Source organism: Neoarius graeffei, chromosome 11 (assembly GCF_027579695.1).
Source record: "Neoarius graeffei isolate fNeoGra1 chromosome 11, fNeoGra1.pri, whole genome shotgun sequence".
Classification (NCBI taxonomy): Eukaryota; Metazoa; Chordata; class Actinopteri; order Siluriformes; family Ariidae; genus Neoarius; species Neoarius graeffei.
The window spans coordinates 7,194,509-7,217,991 of NC_083579.1; the positions used below are offsets into that span (position 1 = coordinate 7,194,509).

Consider the following 23,483-nt stretch of genomic DNA (forward strand, 5'->3'; position numbering starts at 1 on the left):
ATGGAGCTCGGCTGAAAAATACAAATGGTATATTTCGCGGTAAAATACTCGTGTCTATATAACATATAAGCGTAGTTCAATAGGTGCATCAAAAATATAATCAACTGTAAGGAAATAATTTTTAAAAATTGTTATACAATGCCATACATTTTAATGTAAGCATATGTTCATTTTTTAAATTTAATTTGTTTTTTCTTTAAAAATACCCTTTTTCTGAGTTGGTGAGAGGAAAGAAATAATTAAATTACAAATTATAGTGTTATACAGAAGGCAGCTTTGATCACTTCAACATAAAACTGCCACTAAAAATTTGTAATCACTTTTTTTTTTTTGAACTTTAATTTTTTATTAAACAACACAGTACAGAACATGAAATTCCTTGACAAGACTATATAATAAGCCTAGCAGTGTAAATAACAAACATATTTGACCCTGCAGCACTCAGAGAGCAAAAAAAAAACAAAACATCAAGGCACATAATTTGGGTTTTCTCTCAAGTAAAGAGGTAATCTACTACAGGTGACCATCTCCTCAAAAAGACATCAGACCTCAATTGTAGTTGAGCAGACAAAGCCTCCATTTCATACACCTCCCTCAGCTTCTGTTTCCACTGAGTCACTGTAGGTGGCTGTGGTTTCCTCCAATTTAATGTCACTATTTTTCTTGCTGTCATCAATAGTATATGCAACAAATACTGTTGGTCTTTAGTGTACATGTTTTCAGGATGTAATCACTTTTTATAATATTCTAAAAACAGGATAAACTCAAATTATTCTTCAAAATGTCCAGTTCATGTCTTTGTTGACTAAAGTATGAGCAGGGATAAACAGATTAAAGTTATTTTTGAGATATTTCTAAGGACCTAAAATACTTACCGAATTCAAAGCAACAACTTTAGCAGTTGCCGTCGCGAGATGAAAACGTGAATTTAATTGCACTTAATTTATACCTTGAAGGAACCTTTAAGTATTTAGTCGTGTATAAGTTCCCTTTAAGACCAGCCCTTAAATTTAACTACTTTTACTGAACTTTTTAAATTCATTAAATATACTAGGTAACTTTAAAGTGCTGATGACACGTTTTTGACATCTTTGGCGATGTTTTATAACATAAAAAGTAATTCCCGATGATCCATATATTAATTCACGAAGGCGCCTATTTTACAAGTTATGATAAAAAACGCGGCTATTTGGGCAAATTTGACGGGGCTGCAGCACCCAGGGGACGAAGGAGGAGGAGGAGCTATATGACGTCAGCGAAAGAACCTTCCTCCTCACTTACCAGTTTGTTGTTGATGCGACAGGTGTTCAGTTTGTCATTATTAGTATTATTATACATTATTATATAATAAATAAATTTTATATATATATATATATATATATATATATATATATATATATATATATATATATATATATATATATAGTTATTATGCCTTCGCGTTGTGTTGCCAGCTTTTGCTCCAAAACCCACAAGGATGGGGTAAGTTTATTCAAGTTTCCCAGAGATCCCGAGCTGCATGCGAAGTGGGTGAAGCAAGTCAGGCGCACTCATGACAAGTGGGAGCCCTCACCAACATCCATCCTGTGCTCTGAACACTTCAATTTGGATTGTTTTGGACACCCTTCCCAGCTTAAAGGAATCTCTTGGGTGTTCAGTTCAGCACAAACGTGTGTTACTACCATCAGCAGTGCCTACAGTATTCCGGAGGGGGTCTACTAGTAGCTATGCCGGATCCAGCAGTCGCCTAGGACAAGCTGACTCCTCCAAACACAGTCCAACTGTCAGAACATGTGTTGAGAAACGACATAAGATAAAGATACGTAGAGCTATAGAGTGCTCTGACATGATGCTAAAAATAGTAACACTGCGGTCTGCGCGGCCATCTTGGAAGTGACTCGCTCCAGAGCGCTCATAGAGTACACATCATAGAGTACACATTCATGATAATCATAAAGTCGGCGTGATATCAGTCATGTATTTGCTTGTGAAAGCTTGTTTCTCAAAGCAAACACTGAGGGAAAGCTAACTTAGCCAGACAAGTAGGCTACAGATTGTCATTTGCTTACGCTGATGTAGGTTATCAAATATTTTGCTTCATTCAAGGATAAAACTAAGAAGCCATAAACTAGAAGACGTGCCTGCCAATATTATCCTAAATGTATCACGGATCAGGCATAGTCGTAAGCTTATTATGTTAGCCATTTGCATGCTCCATTAGGAACTATGTATTCAGTGTAGCATATAAGCAGTGTTTACACATGCAAGACAACAATACACAATATTAAAATATTGATTCCATAACATTTTGAACAAATACGGGTTGACCTACCAATCCTTGTTATCCAACCTTGTGGTGTTCAATGCTGGGCTGTCCATCTCGGGGTCGGAGTCGCTCTCAGATTGCACAGTAACAGGTTCAAACCTGTACGGTTGGATGCACCCGTGTTCGTCATCACTTGATTCTTCCGATCTATCCCACTCACAACACAATTCTAGACTCCCAGAAGAGGAAGAGCTAGAGAGTTCACCGGCGTTTTCATGCGCCATTTCCATTGAGTAGAACAGCCAGTGAACCGCAGCGCGTTCTCCCGCTGACGTCACAGCATGGCCGCGAGCCACGGACCCAGTTTTCTTGCGCTGTGCAATTAAAAGTTGGATATTCGCGTAACTACAGCTTCTTTTCACATAATTATAACAGAAATCTAACATGTTTGCCATGTTGTATAGTTTATTTAAGAAATTGCATAGAGTCATGTTCGTGTCATCAGCACTTTAAGACACTTTACTGGGATTCTTAAAAGTAGTCGTGACTACTTTTAACCTTTGGTGACTGACCCCTTGAAAATGGTTCCTCCAGGAACGATGACGTTTCAGTTGTCAAGACAACGGAAAAACTAAAATACAAGAGCATTTTGTGCACAAGAGCATTGTGACGTATCTTTCTGTTTTTGTATTTTAGTTTTTCCGTTGTCTTGACAACTGAAGAGTCATCGTTCCTGGAGGAACCATTTTCAAGGGGTCAGTCACCAAAGGGTTAAATGTCCATGTTAAATTTAGTAACTAACATCTTAAAGGTTCTTTTTAACAGCATTTCGTTATCTTTAAGTGACTTTCCACGAATTCTTATAGTACAAGCAAAAAAACACTGAAATTTAACATTTCGTAAACTTTTAGGATATTTTAAGGATTTTTAAGCTGTTAATTTGTCATGTGTGGACTAATATTATTTGCTACATTTTCAAACTACTTTCAGAATACATTTTGTAAACGAGGGGATAAATTTTCTTCCACCAAATACAACTCGTACCATAAACCCAAACAGTTTACAAAGATTTTTGTACATAGAACTCAACCTTGAGCTACAGATCCCTCTTCACACTTTCACATATGAGCATTGCAAATTGAATTCAACATATCAAAATCAATCTTATTAATTCCATAAACATGCGCATTGCATATCCAAATGCGTATTACTACATTTAGTCAGATTTCAATTTTAGTCGCACTTAAGTGAAAGTTGTGTTTAATCAGGACTTTTTTTTTTTTTAAATGTTTGAACCGAAAGCCAAAGGTTTCCATAATGACCTAAAATTAAATCAAATAAATCCACAAAAATTTCTGAGAACAAAAAGGAATTTATTTCATTTCAACTGTACAACAGTCGTCGATATATACTGCTTGCATTGAAAAAAAAAGGTTACGGTTGACAAATTCCCCCCCGAAGCAACCAACTTTTCTGAGTTCGAGTCTCAGAGACTTATTATTCACTGAACTAAGCAACATTCACATCATCCTTCACTCTCAAACCGTCATTTGAAGAAGCGGACACAATTCAACACTGCAGGGCTGATGGGGAGTGTTGGGGTGGGTGTGGAGGTTTGTATGGGGGGCATTAAAATAAAAGAAATGAGGAGTGATTCAGAGAAACAAAGACGAAATTCACGGAAATGTGAAAAGGCTGGGGGTGAAAAAGCTGCTGCGACGTTATACACTTAAAAAAAAATGCAGTGAGACACAGGTCGTCACAGTGTCAGTCATTTTTGGGGTGGAAGCTTGCAATTAAACCCAATTTGGCTTAAATGTATTTGCTCAGGAACCAATTCCCATTCTGGATTAATCCTGATTTACAACCAAACAAAAGGAACAAAATTCCCCTGAAAGAAAAACTAAATAACGAACTCCCTGTACATTTGGGATGCATCAGTCCGATATCAGATCAGATGTATTTTATGATGTAAACGTCACACACTGGATATAACTTGTCCTCAAGTTAACCATCACTTTTTTTTTTTTGCATAACTCAGCAGCCAAAGCTCACAAAGTTAAGAGAAGGATTTCAGGATTGTATCAACATAACACTGATTTCCACACAAATGGAGGAAAAAGTGAAAGTACATTCCTCATTTTGGGGCGTACATTTTTAATTTTTTTTAGAAATGTAACCTTAAAACTGTGAGAGTGTTTGTATAATATTTTATATAAGAAAGGGCTACACCAGACAAGCCTGGAGAATAAATCCTAAAGGAGTTGTACACTGTTACCACATCGCCATAGGAACAAAAAAAAACAAACAAAAAAAACCAGATGGACGAATCAACGAGCCAGTCTGGGGGTCAAAGGTCGAGTGAGTAAAATGGCATTGAGACAAGCATTCCCGCTGTGTTCGCTTCCCATCCTGTGAATGTCGCCGCCCTGGTGGTCCTCTTGGGATTCTACCACTTTCAGTCCATGACACATCGGAACTCTATAAAACAGGCTTTTTGTGATTTTTTTTTTTAACAATAAAATGAAAACAGGGAAAAAATAAAACATATACTATATAAATTTTCCAAGCTGCTGCTTTTTTTTTTTCCAATCGTTTCATTCCTCTTCGCTCTCAGGGTCTAAGTCCGAATCACCATTCGCTTTGGATTCGTCCTTCCCGTCTTCGTCGCTTTCCTCATCTGCGTGGTTCTCTTTGTCCTCAGTCACGTCCATTTCTTCCTCCTTGTCCTCCTCCTCTTCCTCTGCCCAGCTCTGTTTACAGGAAATGTACAGATCTGTTACTGGCTGCCAAAAGCAGAATGTTTATCATGGTTGAGCGATTACATCAGAAGGGACCCCCCCAAAAAATAAAATAAAATAAAAAAACCCACACATTTTTGTATTCTGGCTCACACCAATCGCACATTTTATATCAAATTTACTAATAAAAGCTCAAGAGTGTCTTTAGATCCCCGTTTTTGACCACTCTTAACTACATGATCTGAAGCGACTATGAAGACTGACCCAAGCTCCGCCCACTTCACCATCCCATCACATATCTCTGAAACGCTTGACTCTCATAATATTCATGTCAATTACGACAAATATTAATTTCCTTAATTAATAAATCCCACTACCATGAGTGGAAGCACAATGATTATATTAAAACCATTTGCTTAAAATAAAATTGTCTCTAGTCCTAATGAGAAAGCTATTACAGAGCAATCTCCCAAAAATATTTAATTGTTAGGTTCACATCAGACATCATATTGAAAACTGGCATGAAATTATTAATTTTTTTTTTAAACTAAACACACTAATGATTTTCCAACAAACTTTGTTTAAAAAAAAATCCTGCTTGAAATATTTTAATTCCATCATCTTCAAAATATCTCTTTTTTTTTTTAAGTATGCAAATTCTTCCATTTCAAATATAATTTGCATAAATAAGTACATTTTTCTGGAAAAAACTTCCAACGCACACGGAGGGAGACGACGACGACGGACGGACGACCCCCTGAAATCCAGTAATCCACTGGCAAAAATTTACTGATATGGTTTAAAAAAAACAACCAACCAACAACAAAAAAACCCCACCACCTGTAGTGTAGAAATAACTAGTGATTTAGAGTAATTCTCCAAGTAAAATTGCTTAAAATCTGCTTAGTGTTGTCTTCCAGAATTATTGGCGCCCTTCACAATAATGATTTGACTCTTTTACCAAACACTGAAAGTCGACTTGCGAAAGGTGAGATGTTTGAGTGGTGTGTATGGAAGACATAAGAAGAATAAATCAGTGGTCAAAATACAGGATCACAAACTCAGATTAACAGAATAATCCCAACGAGCAGTTTGGAAAATCAAAAAAAAAAGTCCACTTTTACTAGTGAGCCAAATGACCTTGTTCTGCATGAAGGGCGCCAATAGTTATGAAAGCGCACTGTGTATCGCCGCAAGATATGTTGAATAAGAATTCATGTCCAAAAAGTTGCAAAAACCTCGGCGCACTTACATCAGAGTCGTCCTCAGGCCGTCCCTCGTCTCCAGAGTCTTCATCGGAGGACTCTAAGAATGATAAGCGTGAAACATGAGCAGAAATTATTCATCAGTAAAAATAAGTGATTCAACAAATCAGCATCGAGGACTCGAAGCAGTTTAGAGCAACGAGACACTCTCAAAAGCCCTTTTATACAGCTTTAATAAAATTAAAAATCAGTCACTGACCTTCCTCATACACCAGTTTGGCTTTGCGATTCACACCGGCTACTTTGTGGGAACGGTTGCTTGTCGCCACCTAGTGGAAAAATAATGTTATGGAAAGGATTTCCAATTAAAATCTTCAGAATACCACTTTTAAAGGAGAACTGAAGGCAAATTTATCAAAATTCCATTTCTCTCATTTTATTAAATATAGGAATGCATTTTTGATCGCTATTTTGTCGCTGCTATAGCAAGTTATGAGTGTTTGAAATACATGACCGCTCACCGAATCCAGGGACACATGTCGGCCGAAACGAATCCGAGATAATCGCAAAAGAAGCATTTTTTTTTTAAATTTGTGATTTTTGTTTTTTTCCATCATGTGCAAGTTGAGATCTTGAAGAATGCAATCAGTATTTCAGATAATAGATTGTTTTGTTGGAAAAGCATACATTTTTTGTTGCAAATTGTCTCGTTTTTGTCAGGACTGTAGCCTGCTGGGGGGTGTGGGTAAATTACCATATGGGCCATTCACATGATTTAAAGTCATTTGTTTTTTTTTTCCGCGAATCAGCTGTATGATCCGAGCTGAGCGCATGGCTACTTAACTGCATACAGGCGTGTGATTTCACGATGGAATGAGTTACTAAACAGAGCGCAGAGGAGCTGAAACACCGCGAAGCAAACAGACACACGGTATTTACATCGGAGATCACCATTTCTAGCAAAAAAAACCGCAACCTCGTTTTCCAGATTGAATGGAATACTTGAATGATCGGATGATACATGGACCGTTCTAGGATTACATTCCATCGGAGGCATTGGTGCGTGCAAGGCGCCGTTTCTCTTTCTGATGGGGTGAGTTTATTAATCTAAGGCTGTGTGGTTATTTTTGCATGTAACGGAGAGTGTTGTGGTTTGGTTAAGCCTAGGTCACAACCGGACGTACGATTTTTTGGCCGTGTGATTTTTGGCGTTTCCCAAATCGCTGCGTTTTTTTTTTGTTCACGGAGAAAGACGCGCGTTGGCCGTAAGTTTGTCTTGCAACCTGAAAAAAACTTAAGCGCCCGTAGAGTTTGTTTGACATGACAAAGAACCTCTGCGGCCGGTCTGCGGCTCGAAAATCAGCACATCACACGCACGCTCTCGTGCGTTTCATGTGCGCTCTCGTGCGTTTCATGTGCGCTCTCCGTGTGTTTCTTGCATGTAGACCGGCTGTAGGAGCACGGTACGGCCGGTTGTGACCGAGGCTTTACATGAAACTAGTGTTGTGTTAGTTGTGTCATCATCGTGCTCTCTTTCTTTCTTACGGTGGTGAGTAATTTTTCAACCACAAAACGTTAAAGTATACTTTAGGACTTATTTTTGTACTTCATAATTGTGTTGGGCATACTTTGCATGGAAGGAAAATTGACGTGGTGATCTTTGTTCACATGAAAGTAGTATCGTGCTAGCTAGTAGGGGGTAGGGCTTTCCTTAATGTCATGCAAATGAGCACCATTATGTGCCCGCCCTACACCCAGAGTAGCTGAGATGGAAAACTTTTGCCGCTTTTCCACTACAAACGCGGCTGAGTCGGGCTGAGCCGTGCCGTGTCGAGCTGAGCGAGGCTGTTGGAGTTGCATTTCGACTACAACCGCGCTGAACCGTGCTGGCTGGAAGTGGGTGGACACATTGGGTGGAGTTAGCGAAAGTGGGTGGACGTCAGGTGATGTCGTTAAGCAGCGCAAACAGTGACATCAGTGATCTTTTAAGCGGTAGTCTCACAACCCGGATAGTAAACAATAAACATGGAGGACATGGAGTCGTTAGTGTTGCTGGTCTTGGTGCTGTGGCTTGTTGTCACCGACAACGCCAACAGATACTGGCAAGAGCGTATAGATGAGGCGAGGCGCATAAGGCTTCAGAAATTCTCGTAATTCGTAATTATTCTCCTTCCGGGTTTACGGTGTTTACAGATCCCAGCGCGCTCGCGGGGCGTGTGTGGGCATGTGAGGACACTCCTCCTCACCAATCAGTGCACAGGGGAGTGTCTGCTCACGCCCCCAGCCTCACTCGGCTCGCTTCAGCCCCACTCCAAAACGGTGCAAGTTTTAGGGGCTAAGCAGGGCTGAAGCGAGCTGAGTCGTGCTGGTTTTTGGTAGTCGAAACGCGAGCCGTGTCGGGCTGAAATGAGCTGAAGCGAGCTGAAGTGAGCTGAAAAAGGGTAGTGGAAAAGGGCCATTTGAGGGCGATTTTCTCTCTTTTCTGTTTTAAGAGGTATGCACTTTCAAAAGGCCACACATTCTTCAAATATTATCAGATCTCCACATGGAAGGCATCATTGGAAAGCTTAGAAACTGTACTTTCTGAATCTGTCAATAACTCAAAATGCCCCCGGGCCGACATGTGTCCCTGGATTCTGTGATCTGACACATATGCTCTGTAATAGATCAGTCCGTATGTCAAAGCAAATGGCCATAAACGAGATTTGTTGAGACCTGTGCGAGACATCGTAGGACGGAAGTAAACAGGGCTGTGAAATAGAAATGACAAAATCCAAGGAAACAATTTTAGCAGGGGGTCTGGGAGGAGCAGTCCCCCAGGAGCCGTGGGCCTGGGGCCCCAGAAGCTGAACAGATTTTGTGTATATTGATAGATTTGAAGCATCTCCTGAAAGCAAATATTTTCTCAACCATGCCATTTACAGGGATGAGAATGAGAAATTGTATTTTCAGCTGAAAATTTAATCGGGGGTCTGGGGGGCCATCGGCCCCCAGCCAGGTCCAGGGCGGAGCCTGGTCGGGGGTCCAGGGGGCCGAAGTGCCCCCGGAAGCTAATGAGTTTTATACATTTTAGACCACTAGAAATGGTCTCAGATTGCTCAGTTGAATAATATTTTCAGTCCAAAGAAGCTTGAGTTTTGGACACTAATAAACAAAAATAGTCTCAATAACGCTCAGCTAAAAAGAATTTTTAATTTCATGCTAGAATGAAAGGAATGATGAATATAAATTAAACACAAAGACAGAATATTTGACAATCCTGTAAATGTTTCAGTTAATTTATTAAAGAATGCAGTTACCTCTTTTGCAGTGAACTTGTCTCAACAGAAACACAATTTCCCTGTTGAACAGTTCTCTCAGCTCCCTTTCTTCCCTTTTGAAGCATGTTCAATCAAAGCAATGCACCCGCGAGAGCCATAATTAATAATGTCATTGCAGTAGATACATTGGGCTTTGCCGGGAGCGTCACATTTTCCAATGAAATCGGACAATTTCTCAACTACGTCTTCAGTGGTTTTGCCGATTTTTATCTTCAAAGTTACAGTTCTCTCTAACCAGTCCCAACGGAATTTATTCTTCACGTCTTTATCTATCACCTGAATAAGCAATTCGTTTGTGATAATTTTCACCATTTTGAAGCTCTTATTCGCTGTTACATCCTCAATCTCTGGCCTCGTGGAGCGCCATGTTGAATGAGTAAGAAAGCGAAATGCGAAGAACCAATCAGAACGAAGCTTACATGTGACATTTTGGCCTTTCCTATCTATGCTCGTTTACCATCGGTCAAATCGCGATATTTCTCTCTCAACGGCCAATCAAATACAGTGTACGTTCTGAACTGCCGATGTAAACAGAGCCTTGTTCCCGATGGTTGACCGGGTCAACACATACCTAACCCCCCCTAAATATTTTCTCCTCGGATTTAGACGATTCACAAAAATGACCCCTGGGTTGATAAAATCCGCGGAATTCCGCAGATCCACGGAAAATTCCCATCCCTGCATTTCATTTGAACTGTTTATTATTATAATAAATTGAATATATAAATGTGAACAAGATGGTCTACCTGGTAATCTATAGTTCAACAGCTTCAATTTCACCAATTCCGCATGTTTTTTTCCTTCAACATGGTCAACCAAACGCGTTCTTCCACCAGAACCGTACTTCACATCCTGATGGCACAAGACGCAGTAAGCTTTCCCTGGTTCTTTTATCTTCCGTATGTGCTCATTCACTACGGACTTTAAACTCCAGCCATCGCCAATTCCATGGATTTTTGATGCCGTTTTCCTTGTCAAATGTTTTTGATATCGCCGGTCTCACCGTCCTCCCTCTGAACGATGTCCCTCTGTGACGCGGACATACCACGAAATTCTCCTTTTCAAAACCGTTGATATCGAAAGCGTGTTTAAAAGAGCACAAGATTCGCACTGTGGTTTGTAAGCATGGCGCAAATGCCGTAAACCGGTCCGTCATTGTCGCAAAAGAAACCTACCCCCCCAATTTTTATTGCAAAATTAGATGATTTACTAAAATGATATTTTTGGCGGCCAAATTCGCGGAATTTTCACAGCCCTGAGTAAAACGTACAGCGGAAATCAAACTGACCAACATCTGCCAACGTTCCCCGTGTCCGAAATTGCTCACTCGTTCACTACTCCCTATGTAGGGAATTACTGTATAGAGGACTATATAGCGAACTCGTTGGTAAAATGAAAAACGCTTTCGGACACTACTCCATCATGCTGATATTTACATCACCGCTGTCCCAAAATTAAAACGTGACAGATCAGTCAGCTGGTGGGTTTTCAAAAATAATAAAAAACATGCACGTATTTTTGTGATAAATCCATATTATACTGAGTGTATTTCCCACATTAATCAATACGAAGTATCTGCATCTTTCAGTTTTCTCTCTTTTATTTTTTTAAATCAAGGCTGAATACTTTTTCTTCTTTGCCGTTGCCTTTTATTAAATCAAATTTGAGACTTTTAATTTGATTTCTTTCAGCGCAACCGCAATGCATGATGGGATATGTTGCTTTGGTTAGTGACCATTGTTGTACATTACTTTGAGTGCACTATATAGGGTGTACCGTATTTTCTGGACTATAGAGCGCACCTGTATATAAGCCGCATCCGCTCTATTTTTAAAAAAAAATTTTAAAAAAAGATATACAAGCCGCACCGGGCTATAAGCCGCAGATATCTATGTTGATATTTACTGCATGTACAGAACGATTTTGTACTGTAAATGTACATGTATGTACCTGAACGGATTCTTTCCGAACAGTGCCTTTTAACACGACAGCAACTTTGCTGATTAAAACGGAACAGAACCAAGAGAAAATAACCGGTATTTATTTACCTTCATTTCTCCTGTGTTTGAAACCACAAGTCACTTTAATCATCTTCGCTGGATTTGAAAATAATTACCAGTTAGTAATTTGTCGTGCGTGTTCTATCTGCTAAAGATCTGCTAATTCTTCTTTGCATTGATTTTCCGTCTATCTTATTTTTGATTCTACTTCCGGTTAGAGCGCCCCTAGCGGTGGAAGAAAAATCCACAGAATAGCCGCACCTTTGTATTGAGGTATTTCACTCACGTGACCAAGTCATGTGACACTGCCATTTTGGACGGCACGGCTCGAATCAGTTTGAATGCGAGGAAGGCGACAAACGAAAAACATAAAAGAAAAAGGAGCGAGATGCAGAAAACACCTTCACTATCCAGCGACACAGGGCATTTACAGGGCGAGCAGAGGGAGAGGTATTTGCAAAAATTGAGGTTAGCAGGCTTAGAGAACGTCGTTTACCTGCTTCCATCAGGATTGTTCACTGACAGCTAAGATTTGTTCACATTTTCATTTACTTTCGGTCCTCAGGATAAACAAAATGTTATTAAATGTCATTGAAATAACTTCTTAGTCTGTTGAGACATGGCCCGTTATAAGTTTTTCCTTTACTGTATTTACTAGTTTACTGAGCGCGCTCCGGGGCCGGCCGGCTAGCGCTCTGGGGCCGGCCGGCCGGCCGGCCGGCTGGCTAGCGCTCCGGGGCCGGCCAGCTAGCTAGCGCTCCGGGGCCGGCTAGCTAGCTAGCGCTCCGGGGCCGGCTGGCTCAGTAAACTAGTAAATACAGTAAAGGAAAAACTTGAGACTGAAAGGTTTTAACAGTCATCCAAATGACTGACCGTAAACATTGCTACAGTAACATACCAGCTACTGTTGTTGACATTAGCTAGCTTGCCGTCCAAAATGGTGGACACCGGGGCGTCACGTGACCCTGTGACGTCAGGTGAAATACCTCAATAAGCCGCATGGTTCAAAACCTAGGAAAAAAGTAGCGGCTTATAGTCCAGAAAATACGGTAAATAATCCTCACTGTGGTGGCACGGTGGTGTAGTGGTTAGCACGGTCGCCTCACAGCAAGAAGGTTCCGGGTTCGAGCCCCGTGGCCGGCAAGGGCCTTTCTGTGTGGAGTTTGCATGTTCTCCCCATGTCTGTGTGGGTTTCCTCCGGGTGCTCCAGTTTCCCCCACAGTCCAAAGACATGCAGATTAGGTTGACGTGGGGCGGCCTTGGGCTGACGTGCCCTTGAGCAAGGTACCGAACCCCTGACTGCTCCCCGGGCGCTCTGGTGTGGCTGCCCACTGCTTCAGATGGGTTACATGCAGAGGATGAATTTCACTGTGCATGTGACAAAGGTTTCTTCTTAAGACAGCATTACAAAATGGTGTCCTCGCTATATAGTGCCTTATATAGTGAGTAGGGAGCGATTTTGGACACGGGGTTGTCAAAAGACGCACACGCCCTCTTTCAAGTGCTGATGTAATCAAGCCGGAAGTTTTGTTTGTTTTGATAGCAATCAGGAAAGTTTGAAAAAAAGTCGGCAGTAATCGTCATTTAAACTCGTTTTTGTGCAATATTTCGTTTGGAAAACAGTTTTCAAAATGGCGGCACTGACACCTGGCTGACACTTCACGTTTCGAAGTCTCGCGCAAGCCTTGTGAAGATCATGTGGATAAGCGACGCCTGACGTGGACCAAATGAACTAAATTCAACACGGCTAAAAACCAAATCAACTCCGGGTTTCTATGATGCTGTTAATTAACATCCAAGTCAATTTAAATATGGAGAGGGGTGGGGTGGGGAGACATTTCTGAAACTTTACCGAGTCTGTGTGATGCATCTCATCTCGGTGTGTGAAAGCGGAGACGTACCTGCGTCATGAGGAGGTAGAGTTTGCCGTGGAGTCTCGTCAGCTGCTGGTACAGCTTCACCCGGCTCTCGATCATGTGGTAGAGCGCCCCCAACTGGGACATCAGGTCGGGGAGCTGAAACATGTTGAGAAAAGATGTTTAGTGGGGGAAGAAAAAAAAAAAAATCAGCAAATGAGATTTGCACTAACTCGCACAAGCAGACATGCTTACCGATGACAAGTACGACGTGTGCTGCGTCAACACGGCCTTCAGCCACTGTACGATAAGAATCCCCCTGTAACGAATTACATCAATTAATATTTCCTTTACAGCTTGACAAGCAGCGTCCTGATCATCATTAATACAACAACATTCATTATGCATATCAGTGCTGTTCTGCTGAATTCTGACTTCCGATTGGTCAGAAGGCGGTCTCGCACAAGTCTCGTGAAGATCGCGCGGATAAGCGACGCAAGCCGTGGACCAAACAAGCTAAATTCAACACGGCTAAAAACCGAATAGGCCGATAAGTGTAATATTTAATTGCAATTAGTTGCCAATACGAGTCACGATATAAGGTTACTAAAACTGAAAACGTAATTGAATAAACACGCTAATTAAGAAATAAAGCAAGTTTAAAAATGACTTCAGTTCTCCTTCAACATTTAAATATTATCACATATGCATTATGGACATTAAATAAATAGCCAAATTACAAAACATTATTTTGTGTGTGTGTATATATATAGCAAAAATTTATATTGCTTGTCTAAAAAAAAATTTCTCTTCATCTTTGCATAAATATTGCAGTTACAAAACCAGTTAATAAAATGGTCCAGTGTTGTAGCTGAGTCACTAAACCTCGAGTCCAGTCTTGAGTCCCCAGTTTTCAAGTCCGAGTCACTAAAGAAAATTGAGTCGAGTCCGAGAACAAGACTCCAACTGCACCATGTGACGGTGTCTGTTTCAGCACCATTAACGAGTTTGTTCCTGAACATGACGTATGAACAGGTGAATGTGCTTCTCTTTACAGGGATCCCAGCAGTAATTGAAAAAAATAGAGGAATGTAAGAAACTATCACCGGGCGGCACGGTGGTGTAGGCTAGTTGTTAGCGCTGTCGCCTCACAGCAAGAAGGTCCGGGTTCGAGCCCCGTGGCCGGCGAGGGCCTTTCTGTGCGGAGTTTGCATGTTCTCCCCGTGTCCGCGTGGGTTTCCTCCGGGTGCTCCGGTTTCCCCCACAGTCCAAAGACATGCAGGTTAGGTTAACTGGTGACTCTAAATTGAGCGTAGGTGTGAATGTGAGTGTGAATGGTTGTCTGTGTCTATGTGTCAGCCCTGTGATGACCTGGCGACTTGTCCAGGGTGTACCCCGCCTTTCGCCCGTAGTCAGCTGGGATAGGCTCCAGCTTGCCTGCGACCCTGTAGAACAGGATAAAGCGGCTAGAGATAATGAGATGAGAAACTATCAGCAGGGGTCAAGGGGGCTGCCTGAAGCTGTTGAGATTTTAACATTTAAAGATGCTATAGAACACATTTTTACATAGATTTAACATAGAAAAGCAACAGAATTTAACCATAACGTGTATCTATTTGATGCCATATTTTGTAATCAATGACATAAGTGGCAAAAAAAAAAAAATTATAAAAATTAGACGAAAATGTAGCTTTGAAGAATATACTTGCCTAAATATTCCACTGATTGTTATAACAATAGCATCCATAGTTCATCTCATTTGTTTATTTTTTTGTTTCAAGTTAATGTCAAAACTAGTCTAATATAAGCCACATTCATTTTTCAAAAATCATGACTATGAGCAGAAATCAATGATTCAGTAATATTAGATATATACATATGTACAGCAAATACTGGAGATATTTGATTTAAACCTCTCTCTTTTTGAAAGGTTTCACTGCAAAAGAATGTAATGCTCTTTTCTGGGGTGCATTCTGTCTTTCCTCCAGTTTTCTCTGCTTTTGTTTCTCTGATCTTTCCTTCTGCTTTTCTGATGTTCCTGCAGTGCTCGGAATTAAGTTCAACGCATTAGAAACAAAAGCACGAACGGAGTTAAAACATGCTTTCTAGCAAATGGGCGCAGCCATATTGTTTTCTTGTTCTATCGCGTACAGTCTCGCGGTCAGTGTTGCCAGATACTCCTGACGTTTTCCAGCCCAAAATATGTTCAAAACCCGCCAAAATGCACTTGAAACCCCCCAACTGGGCGGAGAACCGCGCAATCTGGCAACACTGCTCGCGGTATTTACATCAATTTAACTTCCGAGTGTTCCCGAATGTCAACGAGAACAAACGAAGCCGACGAAAACATCGCTAAACAAGCAAACCAAATCAGAACGTATTCTGCTGGTCATTTTACTTAAACATATTTTTAATGGATATACAAGAGATTAAAAAAAAAAAAAAAAAAAAAAAAACTTTCGCTAGAAAATAGCGGAATTCCGCTAAATAGTGGACGTCTGGGATTCCTGTCTTTATCAGGGAGTGTGAAGTATTCTGTCAGACATGGTTGGGAGACGGATGCAAGTGCAGAAGGTGTGTTTTATTAATACAAGTGAAGACGATAAACAATCCAGAATGGCAGGCAAAAATCGCAAAACGGTGAAACAGGCAATAGGTCGAGCGAGGCACAAACAGGCTATCGTAGACTCGACACAATCAAAGACGAGAAACAAGAAACCAAACAAGGAAATGAGGCTCGGTAACGTGTCAGCAACGCAACAATACTTCGCAAAGTAAATGCATTTTCACAGTTTTTATATCGGCGCACTGATTATGCCTTAGTCCTGTGCAGGTGCGAGTCGTTTACGGCACACGCTGTCCCGAGAGTCTATCTGATGCACGCGCCAAGGCATGCAGGTGTGATGCTCTTACACAAAATTAGTACAAAAATTAACAGATATAAATAATCTTATGCCAAATTATTATGGCACATCATCAAAAAAAAAAAAAAATTCCAAGTCATCAGTGCTCAAGTCCAAGTCGAGTCACAAGTCCTTAAAATTAGGGCATGAGCCGGACTCGAGTACTACAAGCCCGAAATGTTCCTATAAGAAGGAAAAAAAAAAAAAAATCAAAATATGATGGAAATCTCATAATGATATATAAAATAATAAATGATACATTAATATGATCAGGTGTAGTATATTAAAATGTATCCATAAGCAGCCTGAAACAAAACCATTTTACATTTACTGGTCATGCAGAACATCAAGTCCATTCTCCCTCCCTCTCATGACCCGTTCCAGTTTGCATATAGGTCAAACAGGTCCACAGAGGACGCCATCGCCGCTGCTCTCCACCCAGCCCTCACTCACCTGGACTCAAAGAACACCCATGTGCGAATGCTGTTCTTGGATTACAGTTCGGCATTCAACACAATCGTTCCCCAGCAGCTAATACAAAAACACGGACATTTAGGACTCAACACCTCTCTGTAACTGTTACCCCTTTTCCACCAAATCAGTTCCAGGGCTGGTTTGGGGCCGGTGCTGGTTCACAACTCGTTCAACTTGCGAATCAGCTGAGAACCAGCTTGCTTTTCCATAGCTCGGGGTGCTAAGGGGAGCCACGTCATTACGTCACTGTATACATCAGTTACATTGCTGCGTTTGCATAAACCTTGGCGCGAACATCGAAGCAACAACGCGGAGAAGAAGAAGCAGCAACAACAACAATAATGGATGACTGCTGCTTTACTGCATCCATGATATCTCGTCGCTTATTTAAAAATGTCGCCCTCTCGCGGTCTTGCTATTGTTGTTGGTCTTAACAACTCTGCCCCCCCCGCTGACGTAAGCAGTTCTTTCCTCTGGCCCAGCAAAGAGCTGGTGCTACCCTGGAACTGGTTTTTCTGGCCCAGAGCCACTTCTTTGTCAGTGGAAACAGAAAACCCGGTTCCAAACTAAGCACTGGCCCCGAACCAGCCCTGGTGGAAAAGGGGTATGGGTGCTGAACTTTCTTACAGGGAGGCCACAGAACGTGCGGGTCGGCACTAACACCTCCAGGACAATCATGCTGAGCACAGGGGCCCCACAAGGGTGTGTGCTCAGCCTGCTGCTCTTCACCCTGCTAACCCATGACTGTGTACCAATCTACAGCACCAACCACATCAAGTTTGCGGATGACACGACTGTGGTGGGCCTCATCACCAACAACGATGAAGCCAACTGGTCCAGTGGAGTAAAGACAACAATCTCTTCCCGAACGTGGAGAAGACCAAAGAGATTGTAGTCGACTTCAGAAGAGGTCACTCACAGCATCCCACTCTGACCACTGACGGTGAGCAGCATCAAATTCCTAGGGGTGCGCATCGCTGAGGACCTCTCCTGGTCCAACAACACTGCATCGCTGGCCAAGAAGGCTCAAATCCGCCTCTACTTCCTCCGTAAACTGAGGAGTGCACGAGTCCCCCCCCCATCATGTGCTCATTCTACAGGGGCACCATTGAGTGTGTCCTCACTGGCTGAATCACTGCGTGGTACGTAGGTTGCAGTGCCTCCTGCTGGAAGACACTGCAACGCATAGTGAACACAGCCAGTAAGATCATGAGTACCCCTCAGCCCTCCCTTACGGACATCTATCGCTCCCGTCTCACCCGCAGAGCCATCAGCATCGCTGGTGACACCTCCCCAGGGTGTCTACAGGTTTGTCCAAGTTAAATTTAAGACTTACGACTTTTTCATACCATGTTCCAAAAAAAAAAAAAATTAAGACCAAATCTAAAGTCACGCAAAAACACTCTTCTGAAAAAAACTATATAATTTAATGTAACTTATTGTTCTTGTAAACATTCACCAGAAAACACTATTCTAGTAGAAGTACTTCATTTCTTTTCCTTGACAGGCATTCACACACTCAGAACACAATATAAGGATCGGATAAACTTTGTGACAATCAGAATGCAGTCACACACAGAATCCAATGCAACAGGTTTTTTAAATTATTTTCTCTGCTTGGGGAGTCACACTGTAAGCAGAATTGTTCAATTCCATCTTTGGTCAAACAACAATGCAGAAAACAACAGTTAAACAAACAATGTGAATGCACATACACCTGAAACTTCGGCTCACTCACTTGAAAGGTACGCTCACTTGCACTTCTTAAAACACTTGGAACGATACCCACACACAAACAATACTATTCTCTCACATGCATGCAATAGAACAGGGCTTTTCAAAGTGTGGGGCGCGCCTCCCCTAGGGGGCACCAGAGTTCTTCGGGGGGGGAGCGCAACGTGAGGAAAAATAAACCAGAATAAGTTACTATTGCGGACATTTAGCGAACTTCAGCTAGCCTTTACCAGAGACAAAATGGATTGATTTTTAGTACCTAAAGCTACAGTGAGTGAGGAGACAGAGTCTGGGCCAAGCAAAAAAAAAAAAAAACCCAGACCCTCCAGGATTTCGCGATGTTGCGATTTGCAACTTCAACGCAAATTCAACCAATCCCCGCGAATTCGGGGCGGTGCTGCAATTATATCCAATCACCACAACCTTCCCGCAAATTTGACCAATCATTGGCGTCGTCTTGAGGTGACGTCGACAAACTACCTTCCGCCTTACTTCCGTGTATACATTCAAGAGAAGCAGCATGCGCACAGTGCTGCCAGATTGGGCGGTTTCAAGTGCATTTTGGCGGGTTTTGAACATATTTTGGGCTGGAAAACGCCAGCAGTATCTGGCAACACTGCATGTGCGAGTCAGTGTTTATATAGGCTTAAATTCTGTTACTGAAAGTGTGTTCTGTTTACAGTGAAGGACTGTGTGCACTTTTTTTTTTTACTTAATACAAGAAATTAATGGATGCCAACACTTTTGCCAAAATGGTATTTTATTTTCCATTGTTTAGGCAGCTTCAGCATCATACTGTGAGATTCTGTTCAAATTGTTTTTTTTCTTCTATGAAGCCTGAGCCATTTATTTTATTAGTTTATAATTATTGTTTAATTTAGTCTTCAGGAGAGACTGCCTGCACACAGTACTAGTATTAGTGTTTTTTCTTACATGAAAGCTGAGGCATTTATATTATATTTTAAGGTAACTTCATGTTGTGCTGTGAGGTTCTCTGCACTTTAACTTTTGAACCAACAGGTGCATTTGGATAAGTAAAGCTGATTTTTCTGCATTTTTGTAGTCCTGGTAATCTTTTATATTGGTAAAGTTGTTTATAGGACCATTTCTCAGTGTCTGTTTTTTTTTAATCAATAGTTTTTCAGTAATAACTTAATATTTAACATATCACTCAATTTTAATCACAAAAAGAGAAAATCGCAACAATTTCTCACAACTTTCACTTCCTCCCGCAATGTAATCGCAACAAAAACCTAAAAAACACCACAACTTTCAGCGCAATTTTTTGGAACCTCCCCGCAACAGACATTTTAGCCCGCAACAATCACAAAAAAGGCCCACGGAATCCGGGGGAGACTGAAAAAAGAAGGAAGTATGACCACGATTATTTAAAGTTTGGATTTTCATGGACTGGATCTGAAGACGCTCCACTGCCACAGTGTGTTGTCTGCCAAGAGGTGCTAGCTAACGATGCTATGAGATGTTTAAAATGTGTAAAACAAGATGTTTTAAAAAGCACAGATGTTTAAAATGTGTAAAAGAAAAAGATAAAAATGTGTACAACCATTTTTTAAAGTACGAATGGAACATTAAGTATAGCAACAACAAAAATTGTAAGGGGGGCGCTGTTGTTTATTTGCTCTCTGAGGGGGGGCCGATTCTCCCACACTTTGAAAACCCCTGCAATAGAATATATTCTCTCTCTCTCTCTCTCTCACACACAATATATTCTCTTACATCTCGCAGATCTATCCTCTTCTCCACGACCGTTAGTGGTGGCAGCGCTGAAGTCGGATATTTGAGGCTGATGCTCGCGGCCTTTAGCAAAAGCAACGTGCTTGGCGCTCTTCATATGAGAGTCCACCGCTCATTGGGCCCAACTTAAAAGTCTTACAGCATGCTACACAGTATGCCTCGTTGGCATCTTTGGGTACAGCTTTCAGCCACCACGAGTATTTTGCATCTTGCAGCCAGTTATCATTAAATTTACATTTACCCATTGTGGCTCAGACTACCCTCCATCAACAGATCAGGCACTGAGTGGTTGTCAAGCACGCGTGTGTCTAGCAACCGGTGGATTCGGAGCCTGCGCGGTATAATTGTGAGCATCAAAAACGATTAAACTTTTTCCCCCGTCCAAAGTGTACCACATTTTAACGATATGACTGAGTAAAATCTCCATAAACTTAAGATCACAGGGTTTGAAATTTAAGACATTTTAATGGCCTTATTTAAGGAAAATTAAATTTAAAGACTTTTTAAGGACCCGCGGCCACCCTGCTCCCACCCTTCACCCTCCTGCCCTCAGGGAAAAGGTACCGGAGCCTCTGAACCCGCTCCACAAGACTGCTAAACAGCTTCATCCACCAGGCTGTCAGGATGCTGAACTCTGTCCACTACCTACCCCCGGTCTGTAACATTCATTCACACAAGAAACTCTCGCTCATCACACTACAATCATTTTGCACTACTGCTGTATCTGCTGCTATTGCTCATTTGCACTACTGTTCATATCCACCTCATAAGCTGCTCTCCTAGCACCTTCTCCGTTACAGATATTGTACTGTATTTGCACTACTGCCATTTTGTACATTGATTTTAGAGTGTATTTATCTATATTATCTATATTTATACAGTGCTGAGCGTAAATGAGTGCACCCCCTTTGAAAAGTAACATTTTAAACAACATTTCAATGAACACAAACAATTTCCAAAATGTTGACAAGTTTAATATAACATCTGTTTAACTTGTAACGTGAAAGTAAGGTTAATAATATATAACTTAGATTACACATTTTTCAGTTTTACTCAAATCAGGGTGGTGCAAAAATGAGTACACCCCACAACAAAAACTACTACATCTAGTACTTTGTATGGCCTCCATGATTTTTAAAGACAGCACCAAGTCTTCTAGGCATGGAATGAACAAGTTGGCGACATTTTGCAACATCAATCTTTTTCCATTCTTCAACAACGACCTCTTTTAGTGACTGGATGCTGGATGGAGAGTGATGCTCAACTGGTCTCTTCAGAATTCCCCATAGGTGTTCAATTGGGTTCAGATCAGGAGACGTACTTGGCCACTGAATCACTTTCACCCTGTTCTTCTTCAGAAATCCAACAGTGGCCTTAGATGTGTGTTTAGTCATGTTGCACAATGACCAAGGGCACGGAGTGATGGTAGCATCTTCTCTTTCAGTATAGAGCAATACATCTGTGAATTCATGATGCCATCAATGAAATGCAGCTCCCCGACACCAGCAGCACTCATGCAGCCCCACATAAGGACACTGCCACCACCATGTTTCACTGTAGGCACCAGGCATTTTTCTTTGTATTCCTCGCCATACAGTTTTGAAGCCATCAGTTCCAAAAACATTTATCTTGGTCTCATCATTCCAGAGTATAGAGTCCCAGTAGTCTTCATCTTTGTCAGCATGGGCCCTGGCAAACTCTAGGCGGGCTTTTTTGTGCCTGGGCTTTAGGAGAGGCTTCTTTCGTGGACGGCATCCATGCATGCCATTCCTCTGCAGCGTACGCCGTATTGTGTCACGGGAAATAGTCACCACAGTTTAGCTTTCTACTTCTTTAGATAACTGCAGTGAACTTGCATGCCGATTTTCTTCAACCCTTCTCATCAGAAGACGCTCCTGTCGAGGTGTTAACTTCCGTGGACGACCTGGACGTCTCTGTGAGACGGTTGCAGTTCCAACTTTCTTAAAGGGATAGTTCTGGATTTTTGACATGAATCTGTATGGCATCCCCATCAATAGTGTCGTGCAAACACACTGACTTACCCCTGACAGCATCCTGTGAGTCCAGTTCTTGTCCAGACGAAAGTAGTCCGGCAAGTTTGTTGGGGTCACGAAAGTAAAACGTTTTTCTTCTCAAAACAGTACGTGTTCAAAAGAGTGATATATTTGCATCACAAAACCGTTGCCAAATAAAAAGTCAGACCTCGAAATCGCTTGGCACTATTTTCTCTCCCTTCTTATCACTGCGCGCTGTCATGTTGACATCTGCGCAGGAATCAACACCTTTCCCATTGTTTGGCAGTGATTAGGAGTTCAGATCAGTGGCGCTAACAAGCTGCAGCTCCAGCTTCACCTTCTTCCACTTCTCTGTCCACCCTTTCTCTCTCTGCCCGTTCTAACTCCATCTGGCGAATTTCTTCATCTGTATATTCAGGTTCATAAAGATATCCCTTTGGCTGTGAGATGAAGTCAATGTTTTCAACGTCGCTGCCGTAGTCAGACATGTTGTCGCTAACTTTGCTAGCAGTAAACAATGAATGAAACAGCCGTGGCTGTCACCTGGCGGCAGCGCGCAGTGATTAAGAAGGGAGAGAAAATCGTGCCAAGCGATTTCGAGGTCTGACTTTTTATTTGGCAACGGTTTTGTGATGCAAATATATCACTCTTTTGAACACATACTGTTTTGAGACGAAAAACGTTTTACTTTCGTGACCTCAACAAACTTGCCGGACTACTTTCGTCTGGACCAAAACTGGACAAGAACTGGACTCACAGGATGCTGTCAGGGGTAAGTCAGTGTGTGTGCACGACACTATTGATGGGGATGCCATACAGATTCATGTCAAAAATCCCGAACTATCCCTTTAAATTTTTGTACCACTTCTGCTACAGTATTCTGACTGATAAGTAAAGCTTTGCTGATCTTCTTGTAGCCTTCACCTTTGTGGCGTAAAGAAATTATCTTCTCTCTCACAGGGATGAGAATGAGAAATTGTATTTTCAGCTGAAAATTTAATCGGGGGTCCAGGGGGCCGAAGTCCCCCGGAAGCTAATGAGTTTTATACATTTTAGACCACTAGAAATGGTCTCAGATTGCTCAGTTGAATAATATTTTCAGTCCAAAGAAGCTTGAGTTTTGGACACTAATAAACAAAAATAGTCTCAATAATGCTCAGCTAAAAAGAATTTTTAACTTCATGCTAGAATGAAAGGAATGATGAATATAAATT

At 41.5% G+C, this 23,483-nt stretch overlaps 1 protein-coding gene across 1 annotated transcript in view; it reads right to left on the bottom strand.

The window, feature by feature from the left end:
- Positions 1–3,618: 3,618 nt before the first annotated feature.
- The window catches only part of wdr43 (WD repeat domain 43), a 65,904-nt gene continuing 46,039 nt past the window's right edge, over positions 3,619–23,483 (bottom strand). Inside the window, exons 14-18 of the mRNA XM_060933343.1 lie at positions 13,644–13,707; positions 13,434–13,547; positions 6,472–6,541; positions 6,260–6,312; positions 3,619–5,019 (exon numbers count right to left, since the gene is read on the bottom strand). Coding sequence (XP_060789326.1) covers positions 4,864–5,019; positions 6,260–6,312; positions 6,472–6,541; positions 13,434–13,547; positions 13,644–13,707 — 457 coding nt within the window. The 3' untranslated portion in view covers positions 3,619–4,863. The remainder of the gene's footprint in view (positions 5,020–6,259; positions 6,313–6,471; positions 6,542–13,433; positions 13,548–13,643; positions 13,708–23,483) is intronic.